The sequence below is a fragment of the Sander vitreus genome, chromosome 9, assembly GCF_031162955.1.
Source record: "Sander vitreus isolate 19-12246 chromosome 9, sanVit1, whole genome shotgun sequence".
NCBI lineage: Eukaryota > Metazoa > Chordata > Actinopteri > Perciformes > Percidae > Sander > Sander vitreus.
Window position 1 is genome coordinate 32,866,829 of NC_135863.1, and position 15,037 is coordinate 32,881,865.

Genomic DNA, 15,037 nt, shown 5'->3' on the forward strand with positions numbered 1-15,037 from the left:
CAGCTCTTCGAGGTCCTTCACTTCCTGGCTGAGAACTTCATTTTCTCCTACATGGGGTTGGCTCTGTTCACCTTCCAGAATCACATTTTCAGCCCTATTTTCATCATAGGAGCTTTTGTATCCTTTTGGGGCACAACAAGCATGCATTTTTCTGTTTCCATTAAGGACTATACCCCTTGTAGAATTCCACACCTGCAGAATTGGGTCATAGTTGATAACTTGGAGACTACTGGGATGTCCCTGTAGGCAGGCCTGAGTTTTGTACTCATTCTAAGACATATTTTCCTGCTTCACTATGAAGTTCACGCTAATGTTTCACTGTAGTGAGGACACCCCGCTCCCTGAATCTGTCCAGCATTTAATTGTTCAGTCAAAGACTTCTTAACCTGCCTGTCAGCTTGCCATATTCATTGGAAGAGCTTTCAACATTTACCCGCTGTCCTTCCTTCTCAACCTCGGCAGAAGGCACAAGATCAAAGGAAACTTCCAGCATATGATGATGTTTGCAGGTATGGGGATTTTGCTCCCTGTCATCATGTAATTGATCAAATAATTGATTGATTATTCGACTTATCATTGTAGCTCTAATGTGATTTTTGGATGTGATCCTCTGCAGGTCTGCGTGGAGCGATGGCTTTCGCTTTGGCCATCCGGGACACGGCAACCTATGCCCGTCAGATGATGTTCACCACCACGCTGCTCATTGTCTTCTTCACTGTCTGGGTGTTTGGCGGTGGGACGACACCCATGCTGTCCTGGCTACACATCAGGTGACAGAACAATTTTGTGCCGTAGAAGAAACAGCACCTACATTTAAAACAGAGCTAGAAACCAAACCCAACTGCAGTACTGCACTCTGGCTTGGTAAACTAGCTAGCTAACATTAGCTATTGAATAACAGGGTCAGCCCTATGTTCCCACATTTCTAAGAATTTGTTTTTCGCTTAAAATTAGGCCCTGTGGGATATAGGGCTGTGGGAACATAGGCACGCTCCCCGACATAACCACCACAGCTAGCCTTAGCTAAAGCTAAACCTAAAACTAAATTTACTCATTAATATTTCCCTAGCTGTTGTCTAAATATAATTTGATGAAATGATATCACGGTATTCCACGTAACAAAATGAGGTAGTGTCTGACTAAATCCAATCATAAGGAAAAAACAGTAAGAATCTCCTGCTTAAGCTAACGTTGAATAGCTTAGCGTTAGCAGAGTAGCAGTAATCAACATCTCAACTTTTGATGGAATAATGCTATTTATTTTGGGTAGGTTACCTTGGAATCACATATTTGAGTGTATTACATTGTGAATTACTGTATTATGTTGATTTCAATGTAAAAAATAATAGAAGAAAGACAGAAATAGCGTACATTTACTTGGGTACTGCTGGGGGTTTCCTCCTCTGTGTCCCCTCATTTGGGACAATGTGTCTGACAATGAAAGACTTACAGTATATATCCCCGGGCATTCGGTAAATTGGTATTACATTGATCCTAAGCAAGAGCCAAATAAGACGATAAGATAAAGTCAAATACATTCGTTTAATCAGTCAAGCATCAGAGTTTCAATACACATATCTGTGGGATCACAAGGCACACAGAGACTAACGTTTTTCCATTACATGGTACCTGCTTGACTCGACTCTACTCGGCTCGACTCGACTCAGCCGCGGTGTCCCCCCATTGCAGATTTAGTACCGCCTCGTGCCTTAGAAAAAAAAACGCCGCTGGCTAAACTATTTAAAAATGGCGGCTTTGTTCAGGACACCCCCGTCTGTCGCTAGCAATGATTAGTGACAATTCTCTCTGACCAATCAGTAGTCTGCAGGTTTTCACGTCACCTTTTGGTATCACCTCAGCTCGCTTGGAACCTCGACGGAGGTGGTACTAAAAGAAGTACCTGTTAGCAGGTACCAGGGACTTTTATCATAATGGAAAACCAAAAAAGACGAGTAGAGTCGAGTCGAGCAGGTACCATGTAATGGAAAAACGCCATAAGTTTCCCTAGCAACAGACAAAAATCCGGAGCCGGTCCATGTATCTCTAGACTGTCAGACCTCGTGAGCCCCGATCTATTCTTTCCCTCATCTCTTATACTTTCTTTCTTGGGCCTCCTCTTCTTCTTCCTCACCGGCACTGCTATCTTCACACAACACCCGCAAGGGTGGGGACAACTGTATTATGTCTCGTCCTCATTTGTTATTATTACTCAATGTACTTTGCTCGAGGCCACTGTGACCCTAACTATCTTATATTTACCGCTTAAGCGAAAACCACCTGTGCGTCAGCGTTTCCTTTGTTTGGGGAACCACCTTCTCCATGACAGCACACTACTCTGTGCAATAAGCACAGAGTACACCAACACACACTTGGTCTCCTTTTACATTCTTATTATATTTATCTGCAATTAGTAAGAACATTATTCTACAGTATGGACTGTAAATAATCACATTTTTATAGACAAACTAGTTAACATAGACAAAACAAGTTGGTAGAGCATGTTTTGTCTGTAGATGAACATGATTATCCAAAGTGCAGTATCTGCATTTATCCCATACTGGTTTATTATACTATTATACTAATATAATATACTTATTATACTATTTATTTAATTTAATTTTTTGTTTTTGTTGACATTATTAAATGAATCTTGTGCTGCCTGGTGGTATTGTCCAGGAGATGGGGCTAGAGTTCTCCACTGCTGCTTACTTTTCATCTCCCTGTTTTTTCATCCAGAGCTTTTAAGTCACAGGGGCTTTTGTTGCATCTTTTAAGAAATATTGGCATTTTCTACTATAGGAAGCACTATAGGTTCTTCCCGCTCAGATATAGCACTAACTCTTAGAAACAAGATCATTCCATAGCCAGAGGTGATGCTGAATCTGCAGTCGAAATAGCTGCCACACCACAAGCTGCTTGAGATGTTATCACGGGTAAGACTGGTGCTTTAGCGCTTTGCTTGCATGGCTATATCTGTCTGTTTTGAGCCCAGCTTCACTTATTTTTGTCTGACCATGATGCACTGGGAGCTTCCATTTGTCATGATAAAACGGATTATAGGCTAGTGATGTGTGTGACAGCAACAGTGGCGGCCTGAGCGAACAGGCTCTGTTTAATATGAGTAATGCCTTCTTGGAAAAAGCAGGAACAATTGTGTTAGGTGGAGGTTTAGAGTGCTGCCAAAATCTCCCCCATGAACTCGTCACCATGGTAACCGGGACATGTGTTGCATGGCAGGCGGGTATCAGCCGTGTTCTGCAATCATGGGATCACCCTCTGTGTATGTGCATACATTTTTTACTCTTTAGGGTGGACACTTTCGAAGCCCAGAGGAGTAGTCGGACATCACATTACATAGGGCATTTAAAAATATGAAACAAAAATCCCCTGTGTTTAATACTGTAGATTACATTTGCAAGGTGTCAATTACAGTTTTTGTGACACAATGCTCTGGCTGATGAGTCAAAACAAAGAAGCTGTGATGAGGCGTGATGTGAGGGAGGACTAGTGCATCTGGTGTGAGAGGAGATGCAGCTGGTTTCTGTTATTGGGTTTTGATGGATGGTTTGTGAGCAGCACCAAACTGTCAACTCTAATGCAGAAAGTGTTAGGTACACTTATAGTATCCATAGTAACATGTGCTGAGTGTCAGTGGTGTGTACTCAGATCTTTAGAAATACTTTGTTTCATTTAAAAGTCCTGCATTTGAATTTTAGTTTACATAATATACTTAATGTACCAAAAGTAAAGTACGAATTATGCAGATGCCCATTTCAGCTTTAGAAAAAAATTATATTATATCACTGAATTATAATTATTGATGCAATAATGTGTTCATCACTTGCAACTAATGTTGCAACGGGTAAAGGAGGGGGGTCATTTGAATGACTTTATATACTGTTAGCTTGTAAATTTCTCCCCTTATCTTAACCTATAATAATACATCTTAATGTATTTGTTGATTAGTATTTGCATTATTAACCTGAATAATAGGTTAGGTGAAAAAAAACAAAGGTTAACAAATAGCCTAAATGTTTAGGAGTAAAAAGTATAATATTTTCCTCTGAAATGGGGTTAGGGTTAGGGAACGGAAGTATAAAGCAGACAATAGTAATACTCTATAATAAAATAAATAAAAGTTTATTTAGATTCTTTATTTTTTTACACAATGACTATTTGGAGAAAAAGAAAAAAAGACTTGGCTTCCAGTGCCTTTTTTTTATTTTAGATTTTGTGATGTGGCCTGAACATCTGCTGAGCCTCTGTGCCAAGTCCAAGGATTAGTGCATGTCCCCAGAACAGAGGATCATATTTGGCAGAGACTGTTGCCAATTACTATGTGGTCACTGTTATCTGCTTACACTCACATGTATGTCTAAAACACTATCTAACTTTATTTTCACGCATTAAAACATCTTTGATTCTGAGAAATAACATATAATCCCCATCTGTATCTAATGTTAAACTCAAATATGAGAGTTCAGAGATTTGTGTTACACTGTGACCGTTCCAGTTCCTCATTTGAGTCGTCTAATATTCAAATTCCTTGCATAGAAGAAGCTAAACAGGGCACCTAATACCTTGACTGTAATGTGCTCGATACTGAGTTTATATGTTTATGATCAACAGCGTTGCATTGCAGGAAGAGCGACGCCAGCATGGAAAGTGGCAGTACTTCAGGTGCTGTATCTGAATGTGTATACATTTTTTTTGGCAGTAACTGGTGTTGGGAAAGTGTGTGCTTGCTTCAGATGGGACTCTTTCTTTTCACTGTTCACTTCTGTTTTTTGGTGAAGGGGAACCTGGGAAAAGTTGAGACTCTTAAGAAAAAAAAATTCAGAGACTACATCGGATGGTTATTGACAGAATAAAATAAAATAGATACAAATCTTCTAGGAAAGCAGGTTTGAAATCCACTGAGCAGAAACATTACTGCATCACACACCAGTCCAGCTTTGGTGGAGGTGCTGCCTATTCTCTGGGTGATGTCAAAACCTGAGTTTGCTCTTTGTTGCATTTGTGTGGACATTCCACCAGTTTTTCACACAGCAGTGCAAAAAACAAATGACACGCAGTGTTCCCCAGAAACGGCTTGACAAACCTGTGTGAACTGATCTGAAAAGTGTGTGCAAAAGAGGAAGGTAGAACAGAAACTCAGAGCTGTGCCACAATGGTTCCTCCATGTTGACTCTGCTCAGGATTGCATGTGTTCCCTAGAGGATTATTACATTAAACTGCTTGTGAGGAATAGTTGAAGGGGTAAAGGAGAGGGGGGAATGTTATTTAGGATTAAAGGTGTGTGCGTGTGACGGGTCTACACAGTTTCTTATCAGAGGAGTGCTTCTCACTTCTGTTCTGTGTAGTGTGTGTAGTTGTGAGAGGAGAAAGTCCTAAAAGGCAAGTCGGATACCCATACCCTGCTCCTTCTCAAGCTGCTTAGGTGAAAAGCAGAAGAAAGGGCTGTTCCTCATTCTCTCAGAAGAGATATTGCCTCTGCATGGTTGTCATGGAAAAGACTAAAGATAACTATGCACATGAGTTACACTTCCTACTGTACAGTGTCAGTTGTAGTTTCAGATGTAGCACAATGAAAGGCTACACGTCTCTGCCTTGGCCTCTGTCCACAAGGATTAGACTTGACTGCTCCACTCAGAGCTTATGTGAATTAAAAGTGCCCCTTTAAAATCTGCTTGTGTTGAGTTTAATCCTTCTCTGTTGGTAAGAGAAACCAGGGGGGGGGGAATTATGTCCAGCTTTGACGACTGAAAATATGTGCTGCAGTAACTTTAAAGGAATTGATAAAGCTAACCGTCAGCAGCTGGTTAACTTTAGCTTAGCACACAGAATGGAAACAGCTAGTAAGTGATTGCACCTGGCCAAGAAAAGGCATGAGCCAGGCTAGCTGTTTACCCTCCAACAAGTCTTATAATCCATACAATATAGAGGCAGTTTATTCCTACCCTCTAAAACTACCCATATGCAATCATAAATTAGCGGCCCTAGCGGTGGCAGGAAATACGACCCACAGAAGCATTTTGGATCCTCATATCTAAACCACAGAACATACAGGTCGCGGTTTTAAAGATGTCTACGTTGTGGACAATCACTGTTGTCTGTCTGTTTACCCCACTGCTCCCAGTATTTGCGCTAAGCTAACTGCCTGCTGGCTGTAGCTTCATATTTAGAGACATTAGAGTGGAATCATTGGCGATTTTAGACCCTTTTTGAGGGGGCTCAAGTTTTCTTTAAATTTAATCTTTTAATTTTAGTGCTTCAAGTTAGAGTTTGCGAACTTGTCTTGACAAACAATTACAGGTTCAAAGGGCTTGAGGAGGGGGGGTTTCGCTGATGCTACGCACCTGTAACCCCGTCAAGGTAAGGGTTAACAGAAATGTAGTGTTGGCCAATCGGAGGCAGTTGTGCCAGACTCCCGCCTTTGGCTGAGTCTCTATCTGATCTGTCAGACGGAGAGCAGGAGACAGTTGTGAAGTTTAACGTTGGTAGTCCCCAGAGAAGAAGTTGGTCATTTCATGGTGCAGATTAGCAACTAAAATTGCTGAATGTTACAACATTGTGTCAAATTCATGACATGTCATTATTACTATGACTTATAAAGTGTCAGGTTTAGTTCCATCATAGTGTCAATGACATTGTTGTTCAGTTGCTAGCTCAGAGATTATCGACTAATGAAATTACTGATTTAATGGGGGGTAACACTTTTGCAAGGCACTGTATCCGTGTCACATTCTCATTCGGGGCTGAGCCCCCTTAAATGTCTGATCCTAGAATCGCCCCTGAGTGGAATAAACCTTCTCATCTAACCAAGAAAGTGAATATGCAGTTTTCCAGAATGTCAAACTATTCCGTTAAATAGTAATAGAATGAATAGACAGTAGACACACTACTTTATACTTGGTTAACTTTATAGCACCAATTAAACCCAACACAGTGGGTTGTCAGTACAGTGATACAAAACAATAACAACACACAATGCACTGATTGGTTTTACTGGTGACCCAATGGTTTTTTACCCATGGGTGGCCTACCGGGTAAAAATGAACCCAGCCAAGATGGCGCCGCGGCTCTTCGCTCTCTAGTACTTTGTTTGTTTTTGTGCATTTATTACGTTTTCTACAGTCTTTATATTTCTTACTGTTATTTACTTTATATGTTAAGTGAGTGTTGTACTTGAGAGCAAAGATTAGCCAGAGTCAAATTCCTTGTTTGTCTATGCAAACCTGGCCAATAAAGCTGATTCTGATTCTGGTATTGCGTCAATGTTACATTGAACCAAAATGGGTCCATTTTGACCCAGGGATTTTTAGTGTGTAGTTAATTCTGGTTTAGTTTGAGGGAAAAATATGAAAATGGAACATGTTTTTGATGGAACAGTCATACATAACTGATTTCCCCTATTGGTGAAAATGTAGCTTGTCTTACACAAGGTTATGGTTTTTTGTGCTGCATCACAAGCCAAAAAGTTATTTGCTATTCCAAATCTCTCCCTCATCTGCGATACACTGAATTATGCAAACTGTTAAATATCCTTCAGCTTCTCACAGTTTTTGTTCTGTTTGTCTTGGGTTAAATGCTAATTTACAGCATTTTTCAGCCATCATAAGGTCTAGCAGTTAGCACTTTGATGTGTGGGCTTTTAAAGACTCTTCTGACACATATCGGAGCCACAAAGAGAACAAATCTGCATTCTGCAGGTGCAGTAGCCATAAAAAGATAGAGGATTATTTCTGTTTCAAAGTGAACAGTCTACAAAATCATGTCAAAAACAGCAAAGCTCACAAGAAGGGAAATTACAGAGGGCTGGAAACGAGTGCTGATTGGCATTTAACCAAATGTTAGCCACATTTGTAAGAGTGTAGTAATTTAGTTACTTAAGAGATAAATTCCATTTTTAATAATTGTTTTATATAGTTGTGTTTAAAAAAAAAAAAAAAAAATTCTTTCTACTTTGTTCCTGTGTTCCAGTGTTGGTGTGGACCCGGATCAAGACGCGGGGCCATGTGGAGACAGCTTCCAGGTCTTACAGGGGGTGAGGATCTCATTCAGAGCTCCTTTATTATTCGCTTTAGTTCAACGCTAGTCTTGCTTTGCCCAACCTTCCTCCATAGTGCTGCCGAGGTGGGTCTGGCTAGTCCACATAGCATTCCGAAAAACATACTCTGGTTTATTGGCATTTCTTTAAACCAATCACAATCTTCATGGGCGTGGCTAGCCACCGAGCAGAGCCACAGTGCCGCTGTAAAATAGCCTCGGGAAGGAACTTGTTTTGGTGGAACATGTGTACGTTCAAAAGTAGTTTTAGTCGTGCAACAGAAAACTCAGATTGGACAGATAGTCTAGCTAGCTGTCTGGATTTACCCTGCAGAGATCTGAGGAGCAGTTAACCATAGTCCTCACAAATCCACCAGAGGTTAGAACGCCAACACAAAGAAAGCGGAAGGTAACTGACATCCGGCCGAAATGAGGGACATCCGGCAGAATTTCCGGCGGCAACGGCGCTATCCCGGAAGTGGAACGTCGTGGATATAGACTAGGTCAGCGCTGCTCCTGTCGCTGAAGCGGTTTTACTTCTGCAATATTATGTCGACGCGGAGCACAGTCAGCAAGTCCGAAGACATGGACCATTTGTCAGATACAAAATGACTCATTGTCTGAGAGCGATTATAAAATGTTTAAATAATTGTGCTGAATGAAACTCAACCAAAGGAACCAAATTTACTGAATAAGAATTACCGCAATCATTACAGCTTAATTGCAACAAGAAATCTTGAATATGAAAACATGTTGATTTTTTCATGTCTTTCTCCAGGATGGCCCCCAGGCTGAAGGACAAAGTAAAACCAAACAGGAGAGTGCGTGGCTCTTCAGACTGTGGTACACCTTTGATCACAAGTATCCTTACTGTGCCCTGCTGTACAGAACCAAAGAAAATATATGTATCATTTGCTTTAAAGGTAATTCATTGTTTGAACTGGTGCATGGGATGATTGTCCAGGGCCTATTTTCCCTTTGTACACTGTACAACCCATCAAAGTCACAATCACAACCGGTGTCTTTATTGGATCATCCTGGATTATGGGATCACAGTAACATACATGAATCCATCAAATTTGTTGTCCCTGCTCAGACTGGCTGCAAAAACAGACTCGAGTAAATTTGTTTAGAAGGAGAGAGGATGTGCTCTCCTCCCTCCTTCCCTCTCTCCGGAACAACTGCCTTCCCAGGTGGCTGATTGTGTACCTGCTTTTGAGCGGAGCAGCTGTGTTAAACAGCGGACAGTTTCTCCCTGGTGACATGTGCTAGACGCAGCTGAGGCAACCAGAGTGGATCTCTCTAGTCCCAGCACTGCAGAGGCTGAGGTAAACATACATGACACAGGGCTTTGGTGCGGGGACTTTAGTGATGACAGTAGATTTTTGTTCAAACATGCATGTTCTGACAGCGAGCAGACAGCCTCTCTGCCCAAAACAGGCTCCCGTGATTCGACCAGTAGTTGAACAGGGCGTTGGGTTTCCCACAATGCATTACAGCCTGACTAATTACAAACAAGAGCACTCTCTGCTGCACTGCTGCAAAGCATCACACAATGACTTTACCCTTTAGCTGCTCACAGAATCCCATACATATTTAAACTCCAAATATATCCTGCTGGAAGACATTCTGCAACTATTTTTATGGTTCGTTACTGCAGGAGGAGAACTTCTGAAGGGAAATGACTGATTGCGCGGTCTGTTTTATTCAAAGTCGACTACTAGACTAAGCTGGAATTAGCTTCTGCAAACTGTGTTTTATCAGTTATTTTGGTACCACTTTTTATATAAAGGCTCTATAAGCTGTAACTAATGGATTTAGTAATGGTTAATAATTGATTTACTAATGCTTAATAGATCAGTTATAAGCCTTTCAAATAAGAGCAATATTTGGGTTGCTAGGTTGTTTTAGAACAGTTTTTACACCAAATAATATAATATAATAATTAATAATTACAATACTGCATTTTATTTATATAGTGCTTTTTGCAACAGTCAAAGACATTTTACAGAGTTTTTAAAAGAAGACACACATACTATGACAATTCACACACTAAAATACACACAATCAAACAATAAAAACCAATCTAGCAACCCAAGTTCTTATTAATGGCTTATAACCAGGGCCAAACGGAATCTGCAGATGCAGAATTCTGCAGAATTTTCTGCAGATTTTTCGTAGATTATCTGCAGTATCTTAAATGAATTAAAAAAAATTGAAATACAACTGAGAATGTTACACATCTCCACCCCAAGTAGAAAATCGATCCGCTAAATTCCTCGGATTTTTATTGTGGATCACTGCTGAAAACTGTAAAAATAAAAAGATCTGCAGATTCTGTTTGGGTCTGCTGATAACTGATCTTTAAAGCATACATGATTTATTAACCTTTTAATAAAGCATTAGTTTAAAGCTTGTACATCATTTATCAGGGATGTCATATTGGAAGTGGTACAGCTATGGGATATTAACTATATTAACTATACTCACACTTAAACCAGCCTTTGCAGTCTCGTTGAGCTCTTTGGGTCATTGTCCCTTAATAACTGCCCAGTTACCTGAAGCCCATTCTGACACACAGCGGCCCGCCTCTCACCTCCACTCTGCCCGCCTACTGTGGGCCACTGGCGAGCTGTCTGACCAGCCCCCAGGCGTATGAGGTGAGTGTCCACATGCACTAAAATAACAGTATGCACACAGCAAATGCACAGTGACACTCCTACATGACCAGTGATCTGTGAAAAATGCAGGTTCACATTGTAGAAACAAACAAAATGGCAACCTCACAAGCAAGCCGCCAAGTCCTTTCCATCTTCCCTTCTCCTGAAGCTCTTTTAACTCAGCCTCACCTATTGGACCGTACCACCTGCACAGGTATTGATAGGCTAACCTGAGAACGCAACATTAACACTTTGTTTCTGAAAATACCATTACAATTAGATAGATCAGTTACTGCTGACATTACTATTTATACATTGATGTGAACACTGTAACAAATTACCATAAAAATAAAAACCTGTGGCCCTTTTGCTGCATGTCATTCCCCCTCTCTCTCCCCTTTCATGTCTTCAGCTGTCCTATAGAAATAAAGGCCTAAAATGCCCCAAAATAAATAAAAATAAAAAAACAGTATATTGATTATAGTGGGAGCTAACCTGGGAAAGCAACATTAACACTTTGTTTCTGAAAATACCATTACAATTAAATAGATCAGTTACTGCTGACATTACTCTTTATTTATGTGCCCACAACAATAGGCACCCCAAATATTATCATTATATTATTAGTCATTTACTGCAGAACTTGGCTTCATAGTAGGATTCAAACCAGTTTAATTGATGTTCCTGGGTACAGATGCAGGGAAACTGGTAAAGGAGGGGGAGTTGAGATTAATTTAAATGCTCAGAATTTACATTAGATTGCGATGTGCAAATTGAATATCTTTGTCTTAATGTTTGTCTATCGCCTTGTGTGCATTTTCGGATTATGGTTTTATATAATCCATCTGCTTGTGACAGGACATTTTATGATAATCTGGAGAAATTACTTAAAATAATCTCCCATAAATCTGAAGTTTTAATTTTTGGTGATTTTATCATTGACTGGTTAGATAAAAGCAAAAGAAGAACACTCAAAATGTTGATGACTAAATTTGACTTCAATCAAATTACTAAAGGTGCTACACCAACTCTACCAGATCACACATTGATTTAATGTTCTCCGTCAGTCAAGAACGAATACTTGAAAGAAGACATGAAAGAGGAGAGAAAGGGGGAATAAAATGCAGCAAAGGGCCGCAGGGCAGAGTTGAACCTGCGGCTGCTGCGTCAAGAAGTAAACCTCTAGATATGGGTGCCTGCTCTACCAGGTGAGCTGAATGTACATGATTGTTGTGATGAACGTATGAATATACTGTAAGGGATTTTTGGGAAGTTACTAAAAAAAAAACAGAAGAACTCAAACAGGAAATCGTCCTTACCTTGGGTAAATGAGTCAATTTGAAAACTTTTGAAACAAAGGGGGATCTAGCTCTACCAACTGTGATTAGAAGCTTCTCAAATAATGACATGGCTGTATACAAAGGTCTAAGAAATTGTGTTACTAAAGAATTAAGAAATGCAAAAGCTGCAAATTATATCTCAGTAATCACAGAGGCCAGAGGAAACTGTTCTGCAATGCGGAAGCAAATAAATAGTATAGCAAAACCATTGATCAATTGCAAAGGCTCTCTGTGAATACTGATACTGGTTCTTCTCTCAGGAAAACAGTAATAGCGTCAAAGTATTCTCAGTGCTTGCCAGTAACACACAAAGCACAACGCTTCAGCAAGAGGAAAAAATGGACAGTTGAGAAGCCTTTTTGCATTACAAAAGGCCCTTTTCAGTGCCACCTCAATGATGATCACTGTTCTGAAAGACAGTACGCTCTGATATTTTAAAACCAGAAACACCCACTGACCATACTCTGGCCAATTCCCCTTTTCATTTTTGTGAAATACGTTGACTTGGAGGCTTTTGGCAACTATACTCTCCTTTCACAGTAACCCAAAAAGCCTTGCACTGTCGGGTTATAAAATCTAAATTGCATTTCTTTACTGCAAAGTAGACCTACTGTAGATTGTCTGTCATTTAAATGTAGTTCTGTCCTAAGCTCTGGATCCATTAATGTTTTCCTCTCCTGGTTTGTTGCTGTTGGGTTGCCAGCCGCCTGCCAGGCGCGCCATGAAGTTAGGTGGTTGTTCATATAATCAGGACCGTCCAGGGCTCTGTGTTGCCAAGTGGGGAGAGGCAGGATTAAATAAAGCTCCTTGCATGGTTTCCTCTTCGGTCATGGATATAATGAAATGGGGAGGGAATTAAATGTTTCACAAACAGGATAACTTTGGTTTCCATTAACCCCAAATTGTATAACATTTAAAATGTGGTTGTAGAATATACTTTTCAGGCTTGAAAGCTTTGAAAACTAACACCCCCCCCCCCCCCCCCCCCCCCATTTCCCCTTCTGGATAATTGTTGGAGAGAAGGGATTATGTAATTTCTTTCTTTCTTTTTTTTTCCGGTCCTTTCATTTGATTCATCCCTGTTGACCTGACGTTGAATCAGCCTGTTCCCCCCCAGGGACATGGGCAGACTATTGATTGTCAGCCAGTCAATTAGAGCTGGGAGAACCTCATGCTACAATTTTAGAGCTATTCAGTACTTCAATACCCTGCATGCAATTTGTGCTTTTAAATTGGGTGTCTCATTTTTCTAACAATTCAAGTCCATTTCACAACTGGCAGCACATATACTAGTTCACTGTAGGGTTGGTTTGCATGTTATTGTGCAGCCTGTGGTTTCCTATGGTTTTTGTTTTTTGTTTCAGATTCACTTAAATACAGTTGTTGCAGTACAGGCCACTAAGTGAATGTCTTATTTCTTCCCTTCTGTAAATCCACAGTGTCCCTTATGAGCCTTTGCACTGTTGATGTCAGTCTGTCCACCTGCTTACACCACACTCTGTGTGTGTGTGTGTGTGTCTGTCTGTCTGTCTGTCTGTCTGTCTGTCTGACTCCCCCATGTTTTCCATCCCTTCCCTCATGTTCCATTGTGAATGCGTTTTCAGAACCACGAGCAGCTGAGGGACCATGACTCTGACCTCCGTAACGACAGCGACCTGACGTTCACCTTCGGCGACACTGCCATCACAGCCAACGGGGCATCGGGCGGTGGCGCCGACGCAGCCGGAGGCTCGGGCTGGAGCGCCAACGGCAAAAGGAGCGGCAGCACCTCCGAGGAGGCGTTGGAGCGCGAGCTGGACTCCCGCGAGCAGGAGCTGCTGAGCCGCGGCACGCGCCTGGTTTTCCCCATCGAGGATCACATCTGACCCTCGCCCTCCTTTTGCCTGCACCGCCAACCTCCCTGACCTGACACCCAGACCACCTCGCCCTCAGCCCCCCAAACACATCTTGCGGGCAGAACGTCCAGTCCTTCAGAGATAAGACAGAGAGGAGATGTGGGAGTAGACAAGAGGGGGAGGGTTCCCTCCAGGCCCGGGAGCAGAACTCAAGGAGCATTTCATCCTCATTTCTTTTTTTAATCTCCGGAAGACATGCGTCCTCTAGAGCGTCAGGAGATCATGCTGTTATACTGCGATTTTACTGATGGTTTCCGAAACAGGAGGGACACCTTTATGCAGGATGTGAGGACAAAATAAAATATCCACATGCGAGATTCAGTCTGCATTTTTGAAAATGTTTAGCTGGAGTGGAAAAGAAGAAGAGAAAAAAAGGCCTGGCAGCCCTCTCTCGCTCATCACGTGATCTGATCAGTTTCAGAGTACACCGCTGAGAAAATGCTAAGTGGCTTCTCCGCAATCACACCCCATCTACATGTAGATGCAGAAATGAGGCCACACTAAACAAACTTGAATTGTTTATAGATCAAACCGAGTTCTCTGGCATATTTGTTCCATTCATCTGAAGCTGCTAATGATCAGTGTTATGTTTGTGAGGATGTCCTTTATTTCACACAAACGCATCTGTGTGGAGGAGACTGTGGCATGTGAGAGAGAGGGGCAGTGAATGTGTTCCCCTCTCAGCCTACACAGCCCGTCATGGGCAAAGTAACGGGTGAAGAATGTGAGCATGTAAATAGCTACAATGCAGAGCTTTGTTCCTGTCTAGTGGGACCGCTTCTTTCAGTGCATTACATCCCATGACTGTTACAAATGTGTATTGAGTCTTTGAACTGGATGTTTTTCTGTGTGCTGGGCTGGTTTTCATAACGATAACATGAACAAGGAACGGAAGGGTCTTGATGCTAATTGTATTGTTTGTGATGATATAATGCTGATTTCCTAAAACTGTAAAAACAGACATGAGATGTGCCCTCTGAGTAATTTCAGCACTGTGAAATAAAGAGCAGGTCTTCATCATAATTTGGAACGCTTTGCAAAAATTCTATATTGCCTACTGATTTTGATATTTAAAATGATCAGATGCATCCCT

At 41.3% G+C, this 15,037-nt stretch overlaps 1 protein-coding gene across 2 annotated transcripts in view; it reads left to right on the top strand.

The window, feature by feature from the left end:
* The window catches only part of slc9a7 (solute carrier family 9 member 7), a 31,723-nt gene extending 16,731 nt beyond the window's left edge, over positions 1-14,992 (top strand). The window contains exons 10-17 of one of the 2 annotated variants that reach the window (XM_078259822.1): positions 4-117; positions 398-509; positions 617-770; positions 4,630-4,680; positions 7,984-8,047; positions 8,828-8,910; positions 10,604-10,709; positions 13,654-14,992. In XM_078259822.1, coding sequence (XP_078115948.1) covers positions 4-117; positions 398-509; positions 617-770; positions 4,630-4,680; positions 7,984-8,047; positions 8,828-8,910; positions 10,604-10,709; positions 13,654-13,914 — 945 coding nt within the window. In that variant the 3' untranslated portion in view covers positions 13,915-14,992. The remainder of the gene's footprint in view (positions 1-3; positions 118-397; positions 510-616; positions 771-4,629; positions 4,681-7,983; positions 8,048-8,827; positions 8,911-10,603; positions 10,710-13,653) is intronic. The other variant, XM_078259823.1, reaches the window with a different exon arrangement.
* Positions 14,993-15,037: the final 45 nt, after the last annotated feature.